Here is a 22,816-nt window from a genome sequence, read left to right on the forward strand (position 1 = left end):
AAGAAAATTATTTATGCTCTACTTTTCTCTCTCACTCTCACTATCTCTCTATCTATCTTTCTCTCTCGCCTGCTGACAAAAACGGGTCAAAGTTATAAATCTCGTCTATAAAACATATTCGATACGTTTGCTATTTGCTGATGTGTAACAAATCAACAACTGTTTGGAAAAACTCGGGCATAATGAAGCAGATAAAGAAAACATTACTCATACGCAAGGTTAACCACTTGTTCAACACAAGACCAAACCGAACAACTCGCAGGCAGCAACCACAGTCAAACTCAAGTATAACGCATGTTATCACACACACACATATATAAAGAAAAACTTGTAATAATTTTACGAAAAAAAATGTGATAAAACGATGACAAAAACTGTCTAGACTTTTTTGCTTGAGACGGGAAAATTGCTTTTCTTATAGCGGGCATTGTTTATGTACGTATTAAAGTCGTTAAAATTGTGCGCTGTCGGGCATACGAAAAGTCAAAATTTCCATTTGTGTAAAACACGAAATATTTCTAGAATTTTACGAGCACGAAGAAGATACAACAACAACAACAGCAACAACAATGCAGCTTAGGCGGATTTATTGACGCAATTGATTTGAATGAATTTCGTATTGGTTTTTATTTGGGTTTTTGCTTTGATTAAATATACTATATGCATACATATATAGTATATGCACGTTTATACACATTGAACAATTTTGTAAACACCAATTGGCCATAAAATTGCGTTCACCAAATAAATTCACTTTATATACATATGTCTATGTCTATATATATATATTTAACATTTTATAATTACAACAAAAAAAATTTTTAGGAATCTCGAATTACAACAATTTAAGTTCATAAAATCAAATAGAAAAAGCAAAAAATTTCAGCCGGACGAAACTGACTGCCGAATACGCGCTCAAGCTACGTAAACAGTTCAATCTATTACAAAGTCTATCTTTTATAGATATGCAATATAATATTTTTGGGGGAAAAAAAAACTAATATGAATGTAACTGTTCAGAAAATTCTTTACTCTAAAACAGATTTAAGTATATATTTTATCTGACTGAAGTCGACATGCATGATTCTTTTTGAAGAGATATGAAAGTGTGTTAGCTGCAGACAGAGTTATAAAACACATATCAAGTCTTCATAAAGATACCTTTTTCACAAAACTGATATACCCCATTTATACTATTTACGCTCCCTTTCAGTTGACACCCTTTTACTAAAACAATAATCCGAAATGACAAACAGATAACAAGAAACAATCAAACATACTCTGTTCACACTTATCAAACGCGACTCTAAACAGTCTAACAATAATGATATATGATGGATAATTAAAACGATTTTCTCGACTCAGTTAAAAATCTATTGACAAATGGCTTATTTGTCGTTCTCTCTGTGTCACTCAAAACAAATGCCGGTCAAACCATAACAAAATCGCATTTTCGAATAATGCGACTTTCCACAGATAATTATAGACTAGACATATAGGCATTGTCTGCACACACATATACATATGTATATACCATGGTATATACGTATATGTGTGACGCCTTCAAATGTCTGAGATACATTTGAACGATATGGTTCGTTGGACCGTATATTAATAAAGACATAATTGTTGTGTACAATGAGCCTCACGAAATTCTGTTGACTATTTTAATATGAGTTGTTTATTTTTTTTAGATTATGAGTAAAAAAAAAAAAAAGAAAAACTTTATTGTGCCTCCATTGGAGCTCTGCTTAACTGCAAATGAGTCATGACTGGCTTGATTTTTACTTTGTTTTGGGTCTTTTTTTATGATGTTTGCTAACTATTGTTTATTGTTGACTTCTTCAAGGCCGAAAACAATTGTATTTCGAATGTAAATCAAAAGCTCAGCTAGATGTTATGTTAATTAGAGTGGAAAATGCGAAAGGAGTTTGGGTAGATATATGTACATGTATATGAATGTATATATAATACCTATATTGTATATATACACATTGATTCCAGTTAACATATATTTTAGATATATATAGAGAGTTGACAGCCATTTTGATTGCACTAGTTTTTATTTAATAATTTTTATATTTAATTAGTTTTAATTTTTATATTTGATTGAAATTCTTTAATTAAACTCATAATATCTATCTATAGTAGCTGCTATATATAAATTTTAAATTTTGCTCTGAATTAAAATACTTTTTAACTGAAAAAAAAAAAAAAAAAAACAAAAACAAAAAAAAACAAACAAGAAAATAACAACGTTTGTTTATTATTTTTGCGAAATTCCCTACAAATTTCCATTCTGTAAAATATGTCAAAAATGTGTAATGCAAATGGTAACACGAAAATCTATAGGCTGACATCTGTTGCAATTGAAATTGCATTATTTGCTATTTTTTACTGCATCTATTGATCCAACAAATAGCACTAGTAAACACACTCACCCACACACAGATACTATATGCATTAGAGTACTACTCGTGCATTCATCTCAAACACATTCTGTGGAGCACTCGAAGCCAGTGACAGCAATAATCAAATCTACATATGTAAATTGATTGAAACCCTCGTCAGACATTTTCCTCGCATTTTTTTCTGTTATTTGACCAAGTGGAAAACAGAAGAGTAGAAATATTTGTATCTTTTCTGCATGCTCGCGCATATTCAGTGACAATGCTCAATATTCGCAGCAGTAAATTGAGTCGGGTCATAAAAAAGGCAGGCGTCAAACGTTATGCTTTGTGCAAATCAAATTTGTAACGCCCCCCAATTGGCATGCCCATGCTCGTGCTATGGCCCCCCATTGTCACAATGCTGCCCATCTGTTTTTCGCTGTTGTTGTAGCAGGCATGCACATGGTGATAAAGCTCTGCGAGCGAGAGAGAGAGAGAGAGAGAGAGAAAAGCTCACACGTCTGCCATGCATTGCAAACACAATCAGCTGAACGTCGAAAGCTTTCAACTTGCTGCGCAGTTTCGTTTCAGCGTCAATGCAAACAAACATATGTTTGTGTTTTCGTGTGCTCGCGTTTGCGTGTATGTGTGTGTGTGTGTACTTCTGCATGCTGGTCACAACGTCAACAAAGCACAGCTGTGTATGTGCGCCATAAGCTTTGTAAATTGGCGCGCTCACGACGCGTGCTCTCTCTCACTGAGACGCTAACTCGCTCTCACTATCGCTCTCGTGCTCTCTCTCACACACTCTCTGACTGTTCCAATTCGCCGTCCCCACCCCCACTCACTTTAAAAACTCACTCGCTTATTGCGCACCTTTCAAGCTGTCAACAAAGTGAACCCCACTGAGTTGTTACGACAACAGCGGCGCATTGTACAACTGTAACGGCATATTCGAGCCAAGGCTATGGAAATTTAAAAATACTTGCACATTTGCAATCATCCCCTAGATTACAGTTAAATGCTGCCAATCATAATAAAAATTTGCTACGCGAGTTTTCTTATCTTTACGTGACGGGGTAGTTTGTTATAGCGCGTTTTCACTGTCCCATGACCGTTGACTTTATAACTTGTTTTCCAGACGGAATGGAAACGGTAGCGCATTCGCCATATAACAGGGCGCCCAAGTCTATGATATTTGTGTTTACCTAGGGCCGCTGCCAAGTGCACAACGCACAAGGTCATTGTAAATGTGTTTTTATTATAGAAAACAAAATTTCTATAATTCTACAAATTCTATTTCTTGCTTGCCCCAGAAAAACTGTTTAAAACCGAAAGCACCACAACAATATTTGTATTTGCTTTAGCTAAATACAATTTCGTAATGTAGCGTATGTATATTTATTTACGTCGCAAGGTCGTCGTCATCAGACATTTACAGCCGCGCTATGGGCTAGTTTATGAGGCCTCAGTTTTGGGCGCTAGCCACACAAATTGGAAAAATCTATTAAAAAAAAAAAATTAAAAGAAATTTGAAACAAAACAGGCCACGCGAAATGCGTATTGATAGATATTCTATTCATTTCTATTTGGTGGCATCAAAATTGTTGTGATAAGTTCTTATCTGATTGGAGCTGTAGGGGCGGCAGCACCGTTAGTAGCATAAGCAGGAGACTTACATCAGATGAGAACTTATTGCATCGTCTAATTTCGGCATAAAAAAACAAATATCCAAATATTTTCGAAGCGCCCAAACCATAATTTGAACGAAAAAGCTTCCTGCAAATCCGCCCCTGTGCGCATGACGGCGACCTACACACAAAAACAAAAACAACAAACAGCGCCAACAACAACAGCAACAGCAGCACAAAAGCACACGACGAGCTGAGCAGCAGCAGCAGCAGCAGCAGCAACTGGCAAAACGGGCCAGAAGAATATACAGACAACACACGGAGGCGAGTTCGTTCTTGTGTTGTGGTTTTTAGTTGAGCGTTTGCTGGCGTTGCGAACGGACTGAGAGAGAGACACCATCAGAAATTGAAATAAAACTAACAGCCAAAGCAACAGCAACTGCACCAGCTACAACAATAACAGCAACAATTAGAAAAGCTAAACAACAATAACTATAACAACAACAAACAAACAAACAACAAAATAAAGTAACAAAAACAAAGAAGTGGCTTTTTGTCGTAGTAAAACGCCATTGACTGGAATATTTTGAGCGCAGAGACAGAAAGACAGCTGGAAAGAGATAGAGAAGAGAGACGTAGAGCGGGGCAGCAGGTAGTCTGGCAAGTGGCCCCTGCTTAACACTCCAAACACACTCACATACAAACGCACACGCACATAAAAACAATTTGTTGTGGTTTTCTTTGTTTCGACAACAACAAATTTTGTTAAATTAGTGCGCAATTACAACAACAACGACAACAACAACAACGAAGGCAAATACAAACGTGCGCAGCAAATTGTTTAAATCGACAATTGCAATAGGAAAAAAAATTAACGCTGCGCAAAAAAACAAAACAACAACAACATAGAGCACAAAACGTTGCATTACGACATCAAAAAATAATATATACTATATATAATAACGAAATTCGATGTAAAACGCAACTTAAGTTCTCCCAAAAATCAATAAGCAACAAAAGGCAAGCAGCGAAGGAGCAGGCAGAGACAGAGGCTGCGACAGCAGCAGCAAGAAGAAGAAGAACAAGCACAGCACAACTGGCTGAACAAGAACCGTAAAAGCTTTACCACTTAAGGCAAAGCTTCAAAGTGCAGTTAAACGCAGCCAGCACGCAACAGCAACGCAAAGCTGAACCTGAACAAAAACAAAAACAAAAACAAAAGCAAAAGCAAAACAAAAAGTGAAAAGTTAAATTTACATAATTCATTGGCCGCTGCGACAGCATTTAAGAGTGCTACAGTGACTGTGTGAGAGAGTGTGAGGGAGACAGACACAGACAAAGAGAGCGTGCAAGATGCCCTCATTGCTGGAGGCGCTTGAGCGCAAATATTTCGCCGAATGCGAATTCGAGAACGCCAATCAACCCGAGCTGCACAAGCGCTCCGATTTGCCCAATGATTTTACAGTTACCAAATGTGGCGGCCGCATGGAGTTCTCCATATTCATACCCCGTCTCTCGCCCCTGACCAGTGTGCCCGCTCTGCTGGTGCTCAATGACTGCGACATCGACTGCGCCGGCGATTTTGACAGCATTCGGGAGAAATGTCAGCGTGTGCGTGAGCTGGATCTGGCGCAGAACAAGCTACAGGACTGGCATGAGGTGTTCAACATACTGAAGCATATGCCGCGCATTGAGTTTCTCAACCTGAGTAAGAATCAGCTGATGAATGTGCCCAGTGCGTTGCAGGCGGCGCCAACGATCAATCTGAAGAATCTGGTGCTCAATGGCACCTACCTGGACTGGATGTGTGTGGATGCACTGCTGCAGAACTTGCCGGTGCTGCAGGAGCTGCACTTGAGCCTCAACAACTACACCAGCGTGCTGCTCGATGCGGCGGCCGAGGGCAGCTGCCAGTGTGTGCCACAGACAGAAACGGGAAGCGAGGCAGAAGCAAAAGCGGAAGCGGATACGGAAAAGGAGACGTGTTGCAGCCTGTGCCAGGGTCGTCGCAAGCTAACCCAGGCACATGGCACTCTGAAGACCCTGCACTTCACCGGCAATCCCATCGAGCACTGGGAGGAGATCTGTCGGCTCGGTCGACTGTTTCCCCGCCTAGAGGCCTTGGTGCTAGCCGAATGCCCTATCAAATCCCTGCAGGCGTCAAACACAGCCGAATTGGATTCGGCCACTGCCAGCGAGTGCCACAAATACTTTCCCTGCCTCAAACTGCTCAATCTGAGCTGTGCTCAGCTCAATAGCTGGGCGGACATCGATGAGCTGGCCAAATACGAACAGCTGCAGAATCTGCGCGTCAAGCATTGGCCCCTCTGGGAGACGCTGGAGTGCACGGAGCACGAACGTCGCCAGCTGCTGATTGCACGACTGCCAAATGTGTCCATGCTCAATGGCGGCGGCAAGATCAGCGTGGACGAGCGCGTCGATGCGGAACGTGCCTTTGTGCGTCACTATATGGACAAGCCGGAAGCGGAGCGTCCCGCACGCTATGCCGAACTGCTGGCGGTGCATGGCCAATTGGATCCGTTGGTCAATGTGAATCTGAAGCCAGAGAAGCGGGTGAAGGTCGTCTTCACGTACAACGATGTGAGCGAAAGTCGCTTCGTGGACATCTATCTGACGGTCAACGACCTGAAGGTCAAACTGGAGAAGCTCATCGGACTGGCGCCCAACAAGATGCGTCTCTACTATCTCGATCAGGACTACAAGGAGTTCGGGCCGGAGGAGATGCGATATCCCAATAAACAGCTCTACAGCTATAATATACAGTCGGGCGATGAGATCATTATCGACGCCAAGAAGTGAATCCGGAAGGCAGAATTATCGATGGACTATTGGAATGATGACAATTCCTGGAAATGTTGCTACACATATTGATTTGTGAACGAGCGGTGCTAAGAGCAACAACAATTTGTGATCTTGTATCAAGCTTCTTACTGACGGATACAAAAGCCCAACCAACATGCATATATCTATCTATCTATATATATAAAAAATACAGACATATATATGTTATGAACAACTTTAATCAATCGTACATATTTTTACAATTATTTACCGCCTTCCGACAAAACCGATCTACTGTATATATATTTCAATGGCCAAAACACACACAGACATACAAGTAATACACACCCACGCACACACTTGTCCATATATAAAGATATATTTTAATTAACATCCTAACCTAAGCCAGCTACAAACTATAAACAAAATACTTAAGTATAACAAACAAGCATTATATTAAAATTTAAAACAATTTTTGCTGAAATATGACTCAGAGTTTTTCTTTCTCTCGTTTTTAATGGATTCATTGTTATCGATTGGCTGGGAGTTGTCGTTGCGATAAGATACAGTTTGGAGTGCTAGGAAATACATATGCGCTAGATCTATTGTCTATGTCACGAACACTCGTTGGGAGAAAAAAGTGAAACCAGTGAAGTCTAGCTGCGCAACACTGAAGTTTGAATACCCTTTAGGAGATGGGACTTTGATATCATTTTAGAGAAAGCTGTTTATTACAAGATGAGAGCTTTTGCATGACAGTTTTTGATCTTATCATATAAGAATGAAAACATAGAGCGTGGGAGAAAAAGTAAGAAAATTTCCCTAGTACTTAGTTCAAGGCTATATGATATCATAACCCAAAGTTAATTTTAAGTAAAAAAAAAAACTTTTCTTATGAAATATTCAAAGAGTGAAAGAACTTCTGTTGTTGACCTCTAGTTTCTATGACAGTAATACTATACGATATGACGAATTGACCAACATACATACACGCACATGTAGAAATGGTTATATATAGAAATTACGTACTTATAGACTATTAGCTATGCCATGCACGCAGCTCGCTTGCGTTACATTTTTCATGAAACAATCATAATACCCTCTCCAAGTATAGGAAAATGAAATAAAAACTTCGTGACTCTCTGGTATTGCACGCGCGTCGTTTGTTGGGATCCGCTTCGTTTTTCTAAAAGCTTTCAATTATGGCAAGCGACAACTCGATCTGTTGATGTATTGCCAACATCTAAGCCAAAGCTTCCGTCATGCTTAATAAGCATTTTATACTTTATATATAAAATATACGCACACATCTTTTATATGATATTATTGGATTATAATAAAAAGTGCGAACTGTTTAAAGTTGAAACTTGTTCTGCGTCTCCCACACACAATTAACATCGCAATATGAATCCGAATTTATGATTGGGGTTATTTGTGCATAGTTTATTTTAATTGGCACTTTTTTTTTTAACTGAACAAACAGAACATGTGCTTTTGCTTACACACGATATGAGTTTATGATCTTCTAGACTGCGATCTTAAAAGGAGAACCGCAAATATTTGGCACAAAGATTCAAAGTTTTATGCGAATGCAAATCAAAATGGTTTTAATGGATTTATTTATATGGTTAACCACAAAAGTTCTTAAAGTTTTAGCAATTCAAAATTGCATTAGCTCACGATTCATTTATATGCACTATAAAAGATTATTTCGCAGAAAAAAAAATTACATGTAAAACATTTGGTTTTTAGTTCTAGAATCTATAAAAGAAATAGAAGAGAATAATGAAATATTTCAATATTTAGAAGAAAAATAAATATATCTGAATATAGTTTTTTTAAGCAAACCTTACTCTATTAAATTATTTTATTTTCTATAATTTAATTTTAAACTATGATTTAGGTAAGTATTATTGTAGTAAGTATTATTGTAAAATCTTTTATATTCTATATATTTTTTTTTTAATTATTTTTAAAATTTTTTATTTATTGCCTATAACATTAAAAAATTTTCAACAAGAATTTTGTATAAATTTGCTGATAATGAAATAAATATTTAATAAATTTATCGGAACCAAAAAATGTTATAATTAATTTAAAAATGTATTTCTTGAAGTAATTTATTTTTCTGTACCTCTTGAGCTTTGTAACAATTTGATAGAGCCTTAGCTAAATAAGCTAAAAGCTCTGCGTGCATGCTAAATTAATTGCATAAAGCTTGTTGCACAAATACCACTGCACCTATACACTTACATGAAAACTAAACTAACATTCTAGACTTATTTTGTCAATAAGAGTAAACACAAAAAAAAAAATTAATAAAAAGAAAATTGTTTTGGAGTATTAATGAATTATGGGATTTTAAAGAATTTTAAATAATGAAATAAATTTCATTATTATGGAGAATGTTTCTATTGAGGATAGAAATTTGATTTTGATTGTTTTTTGCTGCAATAAACCAAATAAAAATGCTCATAAATATTATAAGGCTAATGTTGCTATAAAAACAAGAAACAACTACAATTTTGGCAAATAAAATATTTGGCATATGCAAAAGGTATTCAATAAGAAATATGTTTTAATCAATCAAAGTTTATGGCATTTTGAGAGCTGCCTTTGCCACAAAACATTCTGCCATGGGAATTTTTTCACAAATTTTTCCTATTGCCTTTCTGTGTGTTTGAGTGTGCCGGCAATGAACACAGATAGATGCCTGAACTGCCTGTAGGCTGTCAGCCTACATGCAACAGAAGCTAATGCAAACAAGTTCTCCAGAAACTGGGTCAATGCAGCATGCAGTGTCTGCCTCAGGCTCCAAGTCAGCTTTAGAATATATTAGAATTTATTAGAATTTTTTTAAGCAATAGATCTATCATAAAGCTTATACATAGTTGTAATTGTAATGGGCCATCAAAATTTATTCCAGCCATAAATACGAACTCACACGCCCACCTTCAATCAATGGCAGCCCACCTATATTTGCATTAACTATCTGCCAAAAAATAAAAATTATATAGAAATGAGGCGTCGACATTTATGGCTAATGACGTATATCAAGCATACGACACGAAATATCGAAAAAACCTCTAGAGATCGTGACTAAACGAAGGAGCTCCAAACGCCCACAAAATGGCAAGCTCTAAAAAGAAATAAAATGTGCGAAAAAGTATTGGCAAAAAAAAAAAAAAAAAAATACGTAGACAATTTTATGACGAAGTCGCAGGTGTAACAAAATAAAATAAAATGCAAAATAAAATCAAATCAAATAAACGATCATAAAAATGCAAGGTGTGTAGAAAAAAAAAATAGCGAAAAACAGTTTATGTAGATAATTAATAAAATTTACACATGGAGGTTTTTTGGAAAGTCTATAGCCAGGGAAGGTTTTAAACGCTCGTAGCGCTCAGCAAACGATCGAGTTGTGATTTGTACGGCAAACGCGACACACGTCCGTATACCCAATTTCCGAGCTCTATTATCAGCCGTATATATATTACTAAAAATATATATATATATTTGTGTTACTTTTCGTAAAGTGTTGAAGTGTGTGTTTTGGGGCGGGGAAATGCACTTAAAATGGATCCAGAGAATGATGTTTATGCCTTCTATGATATAAGAGGCTTCAAGCGGTGCGATGATGCAACATTCAACTCAACTAAAACTCAATTGCATTACAAAACTAGCTAGCATCTCTATATAAATTGTGTTTATTTGTTTTTTGTAGGAAATGTAGACCGGCGGGACCAAATAAATCGCAAAAATTTCTGCAACCGCGAATGTCACTCCTAGGGAAGCCGCTGAACTACAATCGCGGCACACATCGCCGCGATGCGCGCTACCGGCGGATGCAAAGTCGCCTCTACAATTTTCTGGAGAGACCGCGCGGCCTGCATGCCATATTCTATCATGTGATGGTGTAAGTAGACAAACGATCCATTTGCCATATTAAACCAATAAAAACCGTATTCCACGCTCATGAATTCATAGGTGATCATCTAGTTGCATATCAAAATGATTTTCATCTTTGAAGTCTAAATCACATTTTTAATAAGATTTTAGAATTAACTTGATTTTAATTTTGTATTATTCTATTGTTTCTATCACTGAGTAGGGGCTCTATTATTTTCTTAAAAATCATTATATTAAAAAATAAATAAATAAATAAAAAAAAAAAAATAATAATAATAAAAAAATGTATATATCAACTATTAATACATAATAAATTAAAAAATATATAATAATAATATAAATACCAAATAATGTATATAATATATATACATAATAAAAAAGGATATAAACTCAAAAAAAAATATATTTTTTTTAATTAATAGAATTTTTAAAATATTTTAGTTTATTAAATCAAATCATTGCCTTAAAAAATATAAATATTTCATATGCTTTTTTCATTTTTTGACTTTAGCAGGCATAAAATAATTAATACTTCCCAGTTTTCCCTATCTAGACCTCTGCTTGGTTAATATTCTATATTTTTAGCTTTTATAATATTTTCTCTTTATAGATTTCTGATGGTGTTTACATGTCTCGCATTGAGCGTGTTTTCCACCATCAAGGAATATGAGGAGGATGCTGTATATATATTATTTCGCATGGAGATCATAGTTGTCATCTGGTTTACCATGGAGTTTGGAGCGCGACTTTGGTCGTCCGGCTGCCGATCGCGCTATCAGGGCACGCTGGGACGCCTTAAGTTTATAAAGCAACCATTTTGTATTATAGGTGAGATATATATATATGATATATTGCCTTAAATATTATTTAATGGGATTACTTGTCTGCTCCAGATATTATCACCATTTTAGCCTCAATTGTAGTATTAGGCATGGGCACCTCTGGCCAGGTGTTTGCGACGAGCGCCTTGCGTGGTTTACGATTCTTTCAGATACTGCGCATGGTGCGCATGGATCGACGCGGTGGCACCTGGAAGCTGCTCGGTTCGGTTGTATACGCACATAGACAGGTAGGCGTTCAATTTAACATGCATGTTAAAGGCAGTTTGTAAAATATGGGGTTTCTTCTCTACTTTATTTTATTTTTATCTTTTTCTTTAGGAGCTCATCACAACCATGTATATTGGATTTTTAGGTCTTATTTTTGCATCATTCCTAGTTTATATGTGGGAGAAGGACGTCAATGAAAAGTTTAGCAATTTCGCCCAGGCGCTGTGGTGGGGCGTGGTATGTAACCAAAAGAGAGCAGAGCAATAAAACGAACTGCAACTGTATTTGAATTATTCAACTTTGACCCAGATAACGTTGTGCACCGTTGGCTATGGCGATATGGTGCCCATCACTTGGCAGGGCAAATTGATTGCCTCGTGCTGTGCCCTACTGGGCATCTCGTTCTTTGCGCTACCTGCGGTAAGTCTATCCTTAATTCATGCTCTGGACACCGAAGGCCGGACAACCGAATATCGCTACGAAATAACCGAATATCATCATCATCATCATCGTCATCATCATCATCTTCATCATTCTCTCTTTGTTCACACATCCATGCCAATCCATTGAATTCACTTATTGCAGGGCATTTTGGGTAGCGGCTTTGCGTTGAAGGTGCAGCAGCAGCAGCGCCAGAAGCACATGATACGGCGTCGCCAGCCGGCGGCGACGCTCATTCAGGCCGTTTGGCGCTGCTATGCGGCCGATGAGCATTCCGTATCCGTGGCCACCTGGAAGATACATCAGGTGGCGCTGCCAAGTCCGCCCGCATCGTAAGTACACACTACCCCTTCCACCCAACCCACACAATTCACAGTTAGAGTCTCTAACATGGGCATAGCACTGCCCACCCACTTAGCATACAACAATTATTCAGGGATTTACAGCAAAAAATCAATAGACAAGTGTAAACTAGATAGTACTACCTGATACCTGCAACACCTGACAATTGCAACAATTGCAATTATGCATTATGAGCTACATGAAATAACTCTTGAGTTCTACAACAGCAAAAACTACACTTTAGGTTTACATTTGTTTAAGTTTTAGTTGAATTAATTTAAGTCTTAAATGAAAGTTATAATTATTTAATCTATTTATAAATATAATTATATGATAATATATTTATTATACGCAATTTAATTATAGTTTAAACTAATTTGTATTGATTCAGTTAAATTTATTGAATGTTTTGGTATATTATTTTTTTTATTTTTAAGTTTTTTTTTTTAATATTTTATCCTATCGAACTTTTAACTTTTCAAACTCATGATATTTTTCTATGTTTAAATATTTTTAAGTCAATTTATTTAGTTGTTTTTTTTTTTTTTGCATAGATTAAGTCCAGTTAAAAATGTTTAATAATTTACAAAAATATTTTAATAATAGTTAAAAAAGTTCCGTCACATATAACTAACTTCTTCGATCAAGAGTTATTTTATGTAATCCTATTGTACAAATTCACACCACACTCTATTCTATTTACACACACACACACACATACAACACACAACAAGCCCACCGAGTTGTATTTAAAAAGTGTGACAGAGACGTTGTGCGTACTGCAGTAAATACATTTGATGAGAATCGCAGCGAAAGGCGCTGCAGAAATATTCATTCTTGTAGTCTATACAATTTAGACAATACCCAAGGTCCATAGCATGTGTGTAGTGTGTACGTACTACCAAGAGCATTAACTAAATTTCTATATGATACACTCTAAATAATATCCACATAACCCTACAAGAACAAACCAAAAATCGAAATATATAAATCCAAAATGATTCCTATTTCGTCTATCGATTAACAATTTCAGTTTCAGCGTACTTAATTTTTCAACATTTTTTTACCCGTACCTCTATCATTTTCTTTCATAATAATTTTTATATATATATAAACTTTTCAGTTCTGAAAACTGGGAGCGATTATTAAAAAACATAACCGAATATAGGTAAAAGTGATAAAAAGACTTAAGCAAAAAAAAAAACGACAAAAATACTCACAACAAATTCAAAAAGCAAAATGTTTTCAAATGCAAATGCTATTCATGTTTCGTTTTATATTTTTCATAGGGTATTTTGCTTATCAAGCACCAAGCCATTAAAACATCAATTGCATCAAAATGCTCCAAAGTACTCATTAAACAAATCAAAAATCAACTAAGATAATCCCAACACACATCAATCGAGTTAAGTTTTTCTTTTTGTGTAATTCGCAGCTTCTATTTAACGCACCCTATCCGACTAACTCTGTCCACGTATCTCTAACTCTATTCCAAATTCATGCCCTATCGTATCTATGTTTAGATGACAATTAACAAGCGTTAACCAACTAATTATACAAACAACAAATTTATTGTTAAACAATAATCTATGCTAAATTCTGTTTTGCAATTTGTTTGATTTATGTTTTCATCGATGATATAAGTAAATTAATCAATCTGATACAAATTGATTCTCATTGTGCTGCTGCTGTGTGATCTCAAAAATTGATAACAATTATAATAATAATTAATTAATTATAAAAACACACATACATATACATAAATGCATACAATGTGTACTATAATTAACATGTGAGTTCAATTCAAGAAATTTAAATGCTTTATTTATTCCCATTTTGTTCCTTATATTATCTCTCTTTCTCTCCCTCTCTCACACACTCTCTGTCTCCTTTTCTCTCTCTGGTTTATTTACAATTAAATTCACAAGAAATATGCACACACCTACACACACTAGAATAATATTATATCTATAAGCCATATGCACACTAAAAAATCTTCTTTAATGTCACAATGACACCAGCTTAAAGTTTGAACTAAAGTGAAGTGCTAATGATACTAAAAACTTGTGATCAGCTTTTGTTGTATTGCCTGAATTTTTTCATAAAATAAACTGTAAGTTTGAAACTATGTTGTAATATAAAATTCCACTTGAAAGTTTTCTTAAGAGCAGCCAGCTGATTTTAGAAAGAAAAAAGTTAAAATTTGAATAACTAAAATAAACTTTTTTGTAAATTTCACCTTTTAAGCTATTATGATCTTGTAATATATTTTAAGGATTTTTTCTTAAACAACTAAAGCTAAAGATTTCCCAAAATAAATAACTGTATGCTTTAACATTAATTTGACAATATTTTGTTCCACTAATAGAAACAACAATATTTTTGTAAAGTTTTGGAAACAAACAACTTAAAAAAGTTTCAGCACTACTCCAAAAGTTTTTATATTTAAAAGTTAAATGTTTTTGTGAGCTTTTAATAGCTACTTAATATTCAACTCTGCACTTTTCATTTATTAGTATAACAAAGCTCTGCCCCGGCTTCACCATTAACATACTTTGTTAAATTAAAATCATTTTCATTTCAAGCCCGAGTATTACTTTGATCAACCGTTAAGCTTCAGAAAAATTACCTATTGCCAAATAGTATTTAGAGCACCTTTAAAATCCTTTACTTATAAATTAAAGTCTCAATTTAGTTTATCAGCTTAGCTGCTTTCAGCTAATTTTAGCTTTTTTTTAGATGCCCTATCAAGCTTTATCTAAAGCTCAATGTAGACTTTCAGCTGCTGTCATTGCGCCGCGCTCGCCACCTGTATTTGTCACAACTTCAGGCTAGCACCTATAGCACACACACTTAAAATACAATACACACACTTACCCACACACACACACACACAAACCTATTGCAACTATCTTCTAGCTCTATGTAATACGCTGAACTTTATCCCCCGTCTTATTGAAAAACTTTTTCAATATCTATCTCTCTCTGTCTCTCTCTCTGCTAGTTACACCGTTTATTGTTTACATTAATATTTATTGATATATTTCGTTTTACACAGACGGGCCTCATCCAGCTTTAAGCACAATACATCCTTTGTCGCCCGCTTGCCGACAATAAGGCGGCACAAGAGCCAGACCATACAGGCACCCGGTCCGGATGGTTCCAGTCTGTCCAAGCCGCCCGGCTCCTCGCGTGCCTCTACCAGGTACACGCGCACCATACGCGATATCAACGCATCTGTGGAGAATCTCGGTGAGTTGCGGCCACAAACCGTATTTCCTTCTCTTTCTCTTTCTTTCTTTCTCTTTTTTTTTTTTTTGCCAAATCATTTTTATTCGTTTTGCATTCACTGATGATGGCTGAGAGTTCGTGTTTGAAGATTTTGCCGTCAACAGTTGTTATGAAATAATTCCAATACAGTGAAACCTATTACCATTTCTGTTTGCACACATTCAAAAGACAAATACAAACATACACACACACACCAACGCATAACCCACAAAGAAAAACACATAAACAAAGAATAACAAGGTCTGATTTTTTATTTGTCTTGGCCCCAAATGCATGTTCTACTCGTACCCCCAATCTGTGCAAAAACCCCATACTCTATAACAAGATACACCCTCTCTATATATACACACACACCCACACCCACACCCACACTCACTCATATCAGATTCAGTCCATCTGCCTTTTGCTATTCTGCGCTGCTCATCGCACCAATAAAAACAATTTACACAAATGATAATCAAATATTTACTATTCACTGCAGGCAATTGCATTTCCATCAGCTTTTCGCTATCAAAAAATTTTGCATTTCGATTTAATTAACTGGGAACTGCGGGGCAACTGGGAATGCAGCAAACCTGTTTCTTTCTCTCTTTAATGCTTTTGCCATAAATTACAAAATAAATATTTAGCGTAATTTCTCTTTTGTGCCAAACTATTTTTAATATCAACTTTTAACGATATATATGTGTGTATATATTTTTTCCGGCCTAATTAATTTATATTCTTGAGTCTGATGTGAAAATGCTTTAATATAAAAACATTGAATTAATAAATCAATTTACTGCACCCTAAGGACTTAAAGCGCATTTCGTGCACGCTTCAAGCACTGAATATACAACGCTAAAGAGCTTAGTGAATTTATTTATGTTTTTAACACTTTAAAGAAAACTAAAAAATAAAAAAATTTCATACAAAATTAGATTCAAATAGTATATATAGTAAAAGTAAGGAAAAATATTATTTTTCGCCCATTTTTAACGAACTATGAATAGAAAAAAAAAGAAAAATTTCATAAAAAATAAAAATGACTAAATATAACTTTGATTATAAAAAGAAAAGCAGCTAAAAATAAATAATACACAAAATAAAATTAAAAAAAAAAAAATAATTATAAAATCAAATTAAATAAAATCAAAATTATACATCATATTTAATAATCTCTTATATATTTGATATTACATCCATCTTCAGCTCTACTGCATTATATTTTATATAAATATCTAAATTGCATATCTAAATGCTTAGAGAGCAAACGTCTTATGAATGCAAACAATTTGAAAGCAATAAATTTTACTTAATGAAAATAAACGACAATGAATCAACTATTAATATAGCAAAATGACAATTGTTATAGGAAATCAATTGGCATCCCATGGTTTTATTGAAAGATTGAAAGCGGCTGTAGATGAATTAAGCAAAAGAAAGCGAAGCAATTCCTATGTGCAGCTGCAGCCAGGAATTTATTAATTGCTCAATAAATAATTATTAATTAAGTTATGAATCATTTCGAATGACATAAGAAAATAAGCTGAGAGCTTGAGAAGCTGAAGATCGTATAGAATGAAGAGGAATTACTTTTTTTTTTTTTTAATAATTAAAGACAACCAAAAGCTAACTAAACTATTTACTTTATATTATCTAGGAATTATACTAACACATTTTAGGCATATCAACTAAATTTTGCTCGCATATAATTCCAATTGCTTGCTATACTCATCTCTAAAACACTAAATATCCTGCACATACAACACCGTTTCTGTAGATATATATATTTTCTCTTAGTGTATTTTTGTTGAATGTTTGCGCACCCGCCAAAAGAACTAAAAAAAAAATTAATAATAAAAAAAAAAATAATCGTAAGAAATTTTTTATATATCTTTTTAAGAATGTTAAAAGTTGAAATGTGAAAAAAAAAATTCCTTTGTAAGTTTTTGGTGTGTGTTGATTTGAAAACCCTTTTTTGTAACCGTAATGTGCGACCCATATAGACTACCGTGTCTCTGCATTGATTGATTAATTGATTGATTGAAACATTAATTTGAGTTGATTGGCACAAAAAAAAAAAAAACAAAATTCCAAAATTATTTAAAAAAAAAAAAAAACAACATAAAACTAAAATCCAAAAAAAAAACAACTTTAACATCTGGTTTGACATTTTCAGAGGTAGTACAAAATGGCAAATCCATGAATCCAAGTTTTAGCGAAGATTCAGTTGCTGAAACAACTTGCTTAAAAAATATAAAAAATTCAGACGGTAAGTCTACAAGGTCCTGCCCAGGTTCCAAAATACCAAATACCAAATACACCTGAGATATATATCTAAAAAAAAATTATATATTTTATATATATATAAATATATAACCCTATATTGAGTGTTGTGGTTGTGTCAATGTTGTGGTTGCATCTTAAATTGAATTTGAATTTGAGTTAATGTTCTTTTTGATTGGTTTTGTTATTTTGTTTTTATAAGAGAACAAAGAATTTAATAAGTGATTAAGGTCTGGAGGGTCCAAAACCAGCTGAAACTAATGCGCTTTCTCACACACACAAACACACACAAACACACACACACTAATACACTCAAACACCCACACACCTACACGCTGCAACAGCCAAGACCACGACCACGACCACGCCCACGCCCACGCCCAAGCCCGCACAGCTGGAAAATTGCATACGCAGCGCCAGTCTGGGCAATCTAGAGTCCAGCGCGGAGCCATCCAAGGCCGTTGCGGCCAGCTCCAATATGCTAACCATACCCGTTGTCCTTTGCGGCTTTCTGCACGGCGATTTCTTTGGCTCCACATTTTCGTTGCGCAATCCGCGCATCACGCCCACACAGGACCTGGAGGCGGGCCACATGAGCGCCGAGCCGTCGAAAACCAGCTTGAACGACACTCAGCATGCCAACAATCCGGCCAGTGCCAGCCCCAGCACAAGTCGCGGTCGTACGGGTCGTTTCTTTGCGGCCGCATCGCATATTCTGGCGCCGGGCAGCGAGCGGGCATTCAATGTGGCAAGTGCGTGAAAAAAAAAAAAAATAAAACCAGAACAACAACAACAGCTTGCAACTAGCCTAAGTTTCAGCTAGACTCGATATGCCCCTCCCGAAGGCAGTGTATATTATGTAAATGGCTAGGGTTTGGTTTAGCATGCGCTCTCGCTCTCTCTTTTGTCTCTTTCTCTCTCTATCGCTATCTCTTTAGACTCTGTCGTAGTAAATTAGTTCAAATGCATTTTGTTAGCCTCTTTGTAGTAGTATACGTATCATACATATATGTGTATATATATGTATATACCTAGGGAGTTATAGCCATTGCTGGACTCCCTCAACACCTTAACAACTCTGTTCGCTCACCTAACGCTACATGGCCACAGACACACACAACGCTTGCTTATCTCAAACGCTTTCTCCTAACCTAAAAACCCTCTCCAAAAAAAGAAATACCAAATACCAACAAGCATAAACACTTAAATACCCTATAATAATATTGTGATTTGATATAAATGTAACTAACCTAATATCTGTATACTTATTGTACGTTCTATATTAACTACTCTATATGCATATCTCTATATATACATATGTGTGTGTATAACGCTACTTGTATGTGTTAATTGTGTGTTGTTGGATTGACTTGATTAAATGTAAAACAAACAAACAAACAAAAAAAAAACAAATATATATGAAAACCAAACAAATAAATTGCCGCTTAAACATGCGCGCGAAGCAAGCAACCAAAACCTAACGCACAAGTCAATCTCTCTGATTCATAAATTGCCCCCAGATGAGGATGAGGAGCCGCGCTGCACGCAGCTAACAAATCGGCACAAGATCGCCATACGATTCATACGCAAGGTGTGTATACCCTATAATTCACATTGATATCTGATTTTCAACTCCAACTCCCTTTGGCAGCTCAAGTATTTTGTGGCGCGGCGCAAGTTTAAGGAAGCCTTGAAACCGTACGACGTCAAGGACGTTATGGAACAGTATGCGGCGGGTTAGCTCAGCTTATAATCTATTTAATTCTATATACTTATATATATGTAAATCACTCCTCAACTGTTTGCAGGTCATGTGGATCTATTGGGTCGCGTCAAAATGCTGCATTTGCGGTGCGTATACTTAATATACCATTTTTTAATTTTTTTTTTTTTTTTTTTTTTTTGGCAAAGTAGCCTAATTTTCATTTAAACTTAGATTACATCCACATAGGTTCCTCTATTATATTACATATATATTCAATTCAATTGAATTTCCCATAAATATTCCATATTCTCCTATTCCACAGTCTGGATCAGATCCTGGGCAAACAAGGCTCCAAGGCCAAGGATGTCTATGCTTCAAAAATCAGCTTAGCCTCGCGTGTGGTCAAAGTCGAGCGACAGGTAAAAAGAAACTCTAAAAATAGCTGAACTCTTACATTTCACAACAATCCATTCCCATTCCAGGTCGTGGACATTGAGGAGAAACTCGATATATTGATCAAGGCCTATATGGAGGATCGTGATAGATTCTTAGCGCTTCCGTTGCCAGCCAATCCCAAACCCAAAATACATTCCATTAGCCCTAGTCACAGTCACAGCTTGTCACATCACACACACAATCAGAACATGATCGATGTATGGAAGCGAACGGCAACGCTGAGCGTACATCCCGAGCTGGTGACGACGCCGACTGGCAGTTCGGATGCCTCCGCTCTCGATCATCTCGATGGCAATGAGACGGCGCTCACCTCCACACAGACGCTGACAACCACTACAGATGCAATTGCCACACAAACACCCATGCCGCATACACAGCATACAGCGACCAATACAAAGGTATGTCATAGCTCTCTCCATTCGTCAGATTCGCAAAGATCTATAGACATATAATTCTAGTCTTCCGTGCTTAACTCATATCAGCTACCGCCTGAGCAGCAACAGCACAATGATGTATTTATGACTGATTTAGAGAATAGAACTAAAAAACGCGTTACTTTAAGGTGAGTGGAAGAGAACATTTCTGGGTCATCGAATTTTAAATGCTCCTGCAGATGATACGACGATTAGATTAATAATAATTTAGTATAATATACAGTATAATATATTAAAAATAATTATATAAAAATACTCCATGAAGAAACATTTAAATACATTAAAAACTATATCTAAAATATTATGTAAGACTTATAAAAACAATCGAATCTCTACAAGAGCATTTAAAAACAATTTTAAAATCTAAAACAAAAATATTTGAACAAGAGTAATTATTAACTAGCCTGCATAGATCCACATCGGAGCCATATAGCAAACACGAGCAGCGCATCAATATGCCAGATGAGGGCGCACAATCTTTGGATTCCAGTGCGAAGCCAACGCCGCCAGATAGTTCAAGTAAGCCAGGCCGTGCCTGAACTATGAGCCACAAATTTGCCATCAAAACAAATAAACACCAAAGAATCATTTCTACTTTCCCACATTTCTTCGTTTTTTTTTTTTTTTTATTCAATAAAGCATCATATCATTTGATAACTTCTAAACAGAAACTTTTATTTTTAGAGACAAAAACTGAAACCAATTTCTTAATATCATCCAACAAATTTTCAAAATTTTCCAAAAGAAAACATTGTAAATCTATAATATGTATATATCTTTAGTTATACTCATTGATGAGTATGAGGACTTCGAGGAGGAGGATCTAAATTGTGAGGGCGAAATGGAACATTTTCCATCGTGGGAAATCGATAGCGACATTGGCGCCGATGTCGATGTCGATGCGGATGGTGACTGTGATGAGTCCACTGAGGACACGGCGCTCCTACAGTGCGCCACGCGCACCGCCATTGTTATAACACCCATTAGCCCAGTGAGTAACGAGATGAGAAATCAAATCTATATAAATCTGTAATTAACCTTTGCCCACCCTCTTCCAGGTAAGCTCAGCACTTAATCTACAAAGTTTAAATGACCAAACTACAACGCTTAATAAATCAAATTTGCTTCCGCCAGATTCTGGCTAGTTAAAAATGCAATTGAAATTAGTCGATATGTAATATCTATATATATATACCCTATATATATATATATATAATAAATGCTTATTGTTAAGATCGTCTGCTGCTCCAAAGGGCAGCGGCGCTGTACCAACTTCTAGAGTATCATAACAGGAATCAAAAGAAAAAGAAAAAAAACCAAAACCAAAAAAAAAAAAAAAAAACATTTACATTCACACACAAATTTAATTTTATTTTATTTATTCGATAAAGAAGAACAAAGTTGTAATGACCAAAACTGCAAAACGCTTTAATAAATCAAATTTGCTGCCGTAAATGTACATACATAATATGATATATATATAAATATAACAAGACTCGCAGATACCCTGTAAAATGACATTTTAGCCACACATCAGTTTCTTGTTTGTTTTTTTTTTCTTAATTAGTTTTTAAAAGTTTGTAGAATTTATTATGAGCTTGAGCTGTGTAGGGTATAGAAAAGCGTCTGCATACCAAAACATTTTCAATAAACTCTAGCTTACTGCGATAAAAGTGTTCAAAATGAGATGAGAGATGCAAGCGAAAAAGAAGAATAAGAGAAATTTAGATATACCTATATCTGAGAGACCCAATGAAAAACCGAAAGAATGCCTGAACATGGTATGAAATAAGAAGTGAAGAAATCAGGCATGTAAATAATAGTGGAAAGTAGCGACAGATCGTGAATGAAATGCGTGCGAATGAATGAGAAAAGAGAAGCGTGATTGAAGAATCGAAAATACAAAGCTAGTTATCTAATATTACAATATTGCATACACGTGCATGTGTATGTGTCCATTTTACTGACATAATTTGTGTTCAAAATTAAGAAACGACACAACTTAAATCAATTGATAAATCAAAAGTTTAACAACTGCTTTAGCGAATAATAATAACAAAAGAATAAAGAAAGAAAAAAAAAAAAACAAAGCAAACAA

At 35.6% G+C, this 22,816-nt stretch overlaps 2 protein-coding genes across 18 annotated transcripts in view; both read left to right on the forward strand.

The window, feature by feature from the left end:
• Nucleotides 1-22,812, forward strand: part of LOC6579069 (potassium voltage-gated channel subfamily KQT member 1) — a 63,249-nt gene extending 40,437 nt beyond the window's left edge. For 2 of the 17 annotated variants that reach the window (XM_044010810.1, XM_044010813.1), the window contains 19 exons: nucleotides 10,548-10,739; nucleotides 11,343-11,560; nucleotides 11,626-11,801; nucleotides 11,893-12,018; nucleotides 12,091-12,201; nucleotides 12,367-12,554; nucleotides 13,688-13,732; nucleotides 15,623-15,816; nucleotides 18,017-18,109; nucleotides 18,468-18,875; nucleotides 19,587-19,714; nucleotides 19,775-19,859; nucleotides 19,932-19,974; nucleotides 20,151-20,247; nucleotides 20,311-20,682; nucleotides 20,743-20,846; nucleotides 21,122-21,237; nucleotides 21,501-21,709; nucleotides 21,777-22,812. In XM_044010810.1, coding sequence (XP_043866745.1) covers nucleotides 10,548-10,739; nucleotides 11,343-11,560; nucleotides 11,626-11,801; nucleotides 11,893-12,018; nucleotides 12,091-12,201; nucleotides 12,367-12,554; nucleotides 13,688-13,732; nucleotides 15,623-15,816; nucleotides 18,017-18,109; nucleotides 18,468-18,875; nucleotides 19,587-19,714; nucleotides 19,775-19,859; nucleotides 19,932-19,974; nucleotides 20,151-20,247; nucleotides 20,311-20,682; nucleotides 20,743-20,846; nucleotides 21,122-21,237; nucleotides 21,501-21,709; nucleotides 21,777-21,863 — 2,992 coding nt within the window. In that variant the 3' untranslated portion in view covers nucleotides 21,864-22,812. Of the gene's footprint in view, nucleotides 1-10,232; nucleotides 10,453-10,547; nucleotides 10,740-11,342; nucleotides 11,561-11,625; nucleotides 11,802-11,892; nucleotides 12,019-12,090; nucleotides 12,202-12,366; nucleotides 12,555-13,687; nucleotides 13,733-14,321; nucleotides 14,357-15,622; nucleotides 15,817-18,016; nucleotides 18,110-18,467; nucleotides 18,876-19,586; nucleotides 19,715-19,774; nucleotides 19,860-19,931; nucleotides 19,975-20,150; nucleotides 20,248-20,310; nucleotides 20,683-20,742; nucleotides 20,847-21,121; nucleotides 21,238-21,500; nucleotides 21,710-21,776 lie in introns of those variants that run through there. The other 15 variants (XM_044010808.1, XM_044010806.1, XM_044010805.1 and 12 more) reach the window with 15 other exon arrangements.
• On the forward strand, nucleotides 4,893-7,307 carry LOC6579068 (tubulin-specific chaperone cofactor E-like protein). The gene has a single exon (XM_002004929.4). The coding sequence runs from the start codon at nucleotides 5,375-5,377 to the stop codon at nucleotides 6,839-6,841; it is 1,467 nt and encodes a 488-aa protein (XP_002004965.1). The 5' UTR covers nucleotides 4,893-5,374; the 3' UTR covers nucleotides 6,842-7,307.
• Nucleotides 22,813-22,816: the final 4 nt, after the last annotated feature.

Source organism: Drosophila mojavensis, unplaced genomic scaffold (assembly GCF_018153725.1).
Source record: "Drosophila mojavensis isolate 15081-1352.22 unplaced genomic scaffold, ASM1815372v1 contig_80, whole genome shotgun sequence".
NCBI classification, from domain to species: Eukaryota; Metazoa; Arthropoda; class Insecta; order Diptera; family Drosophilidae; genus Drosophila; species Drosophila mojavensis.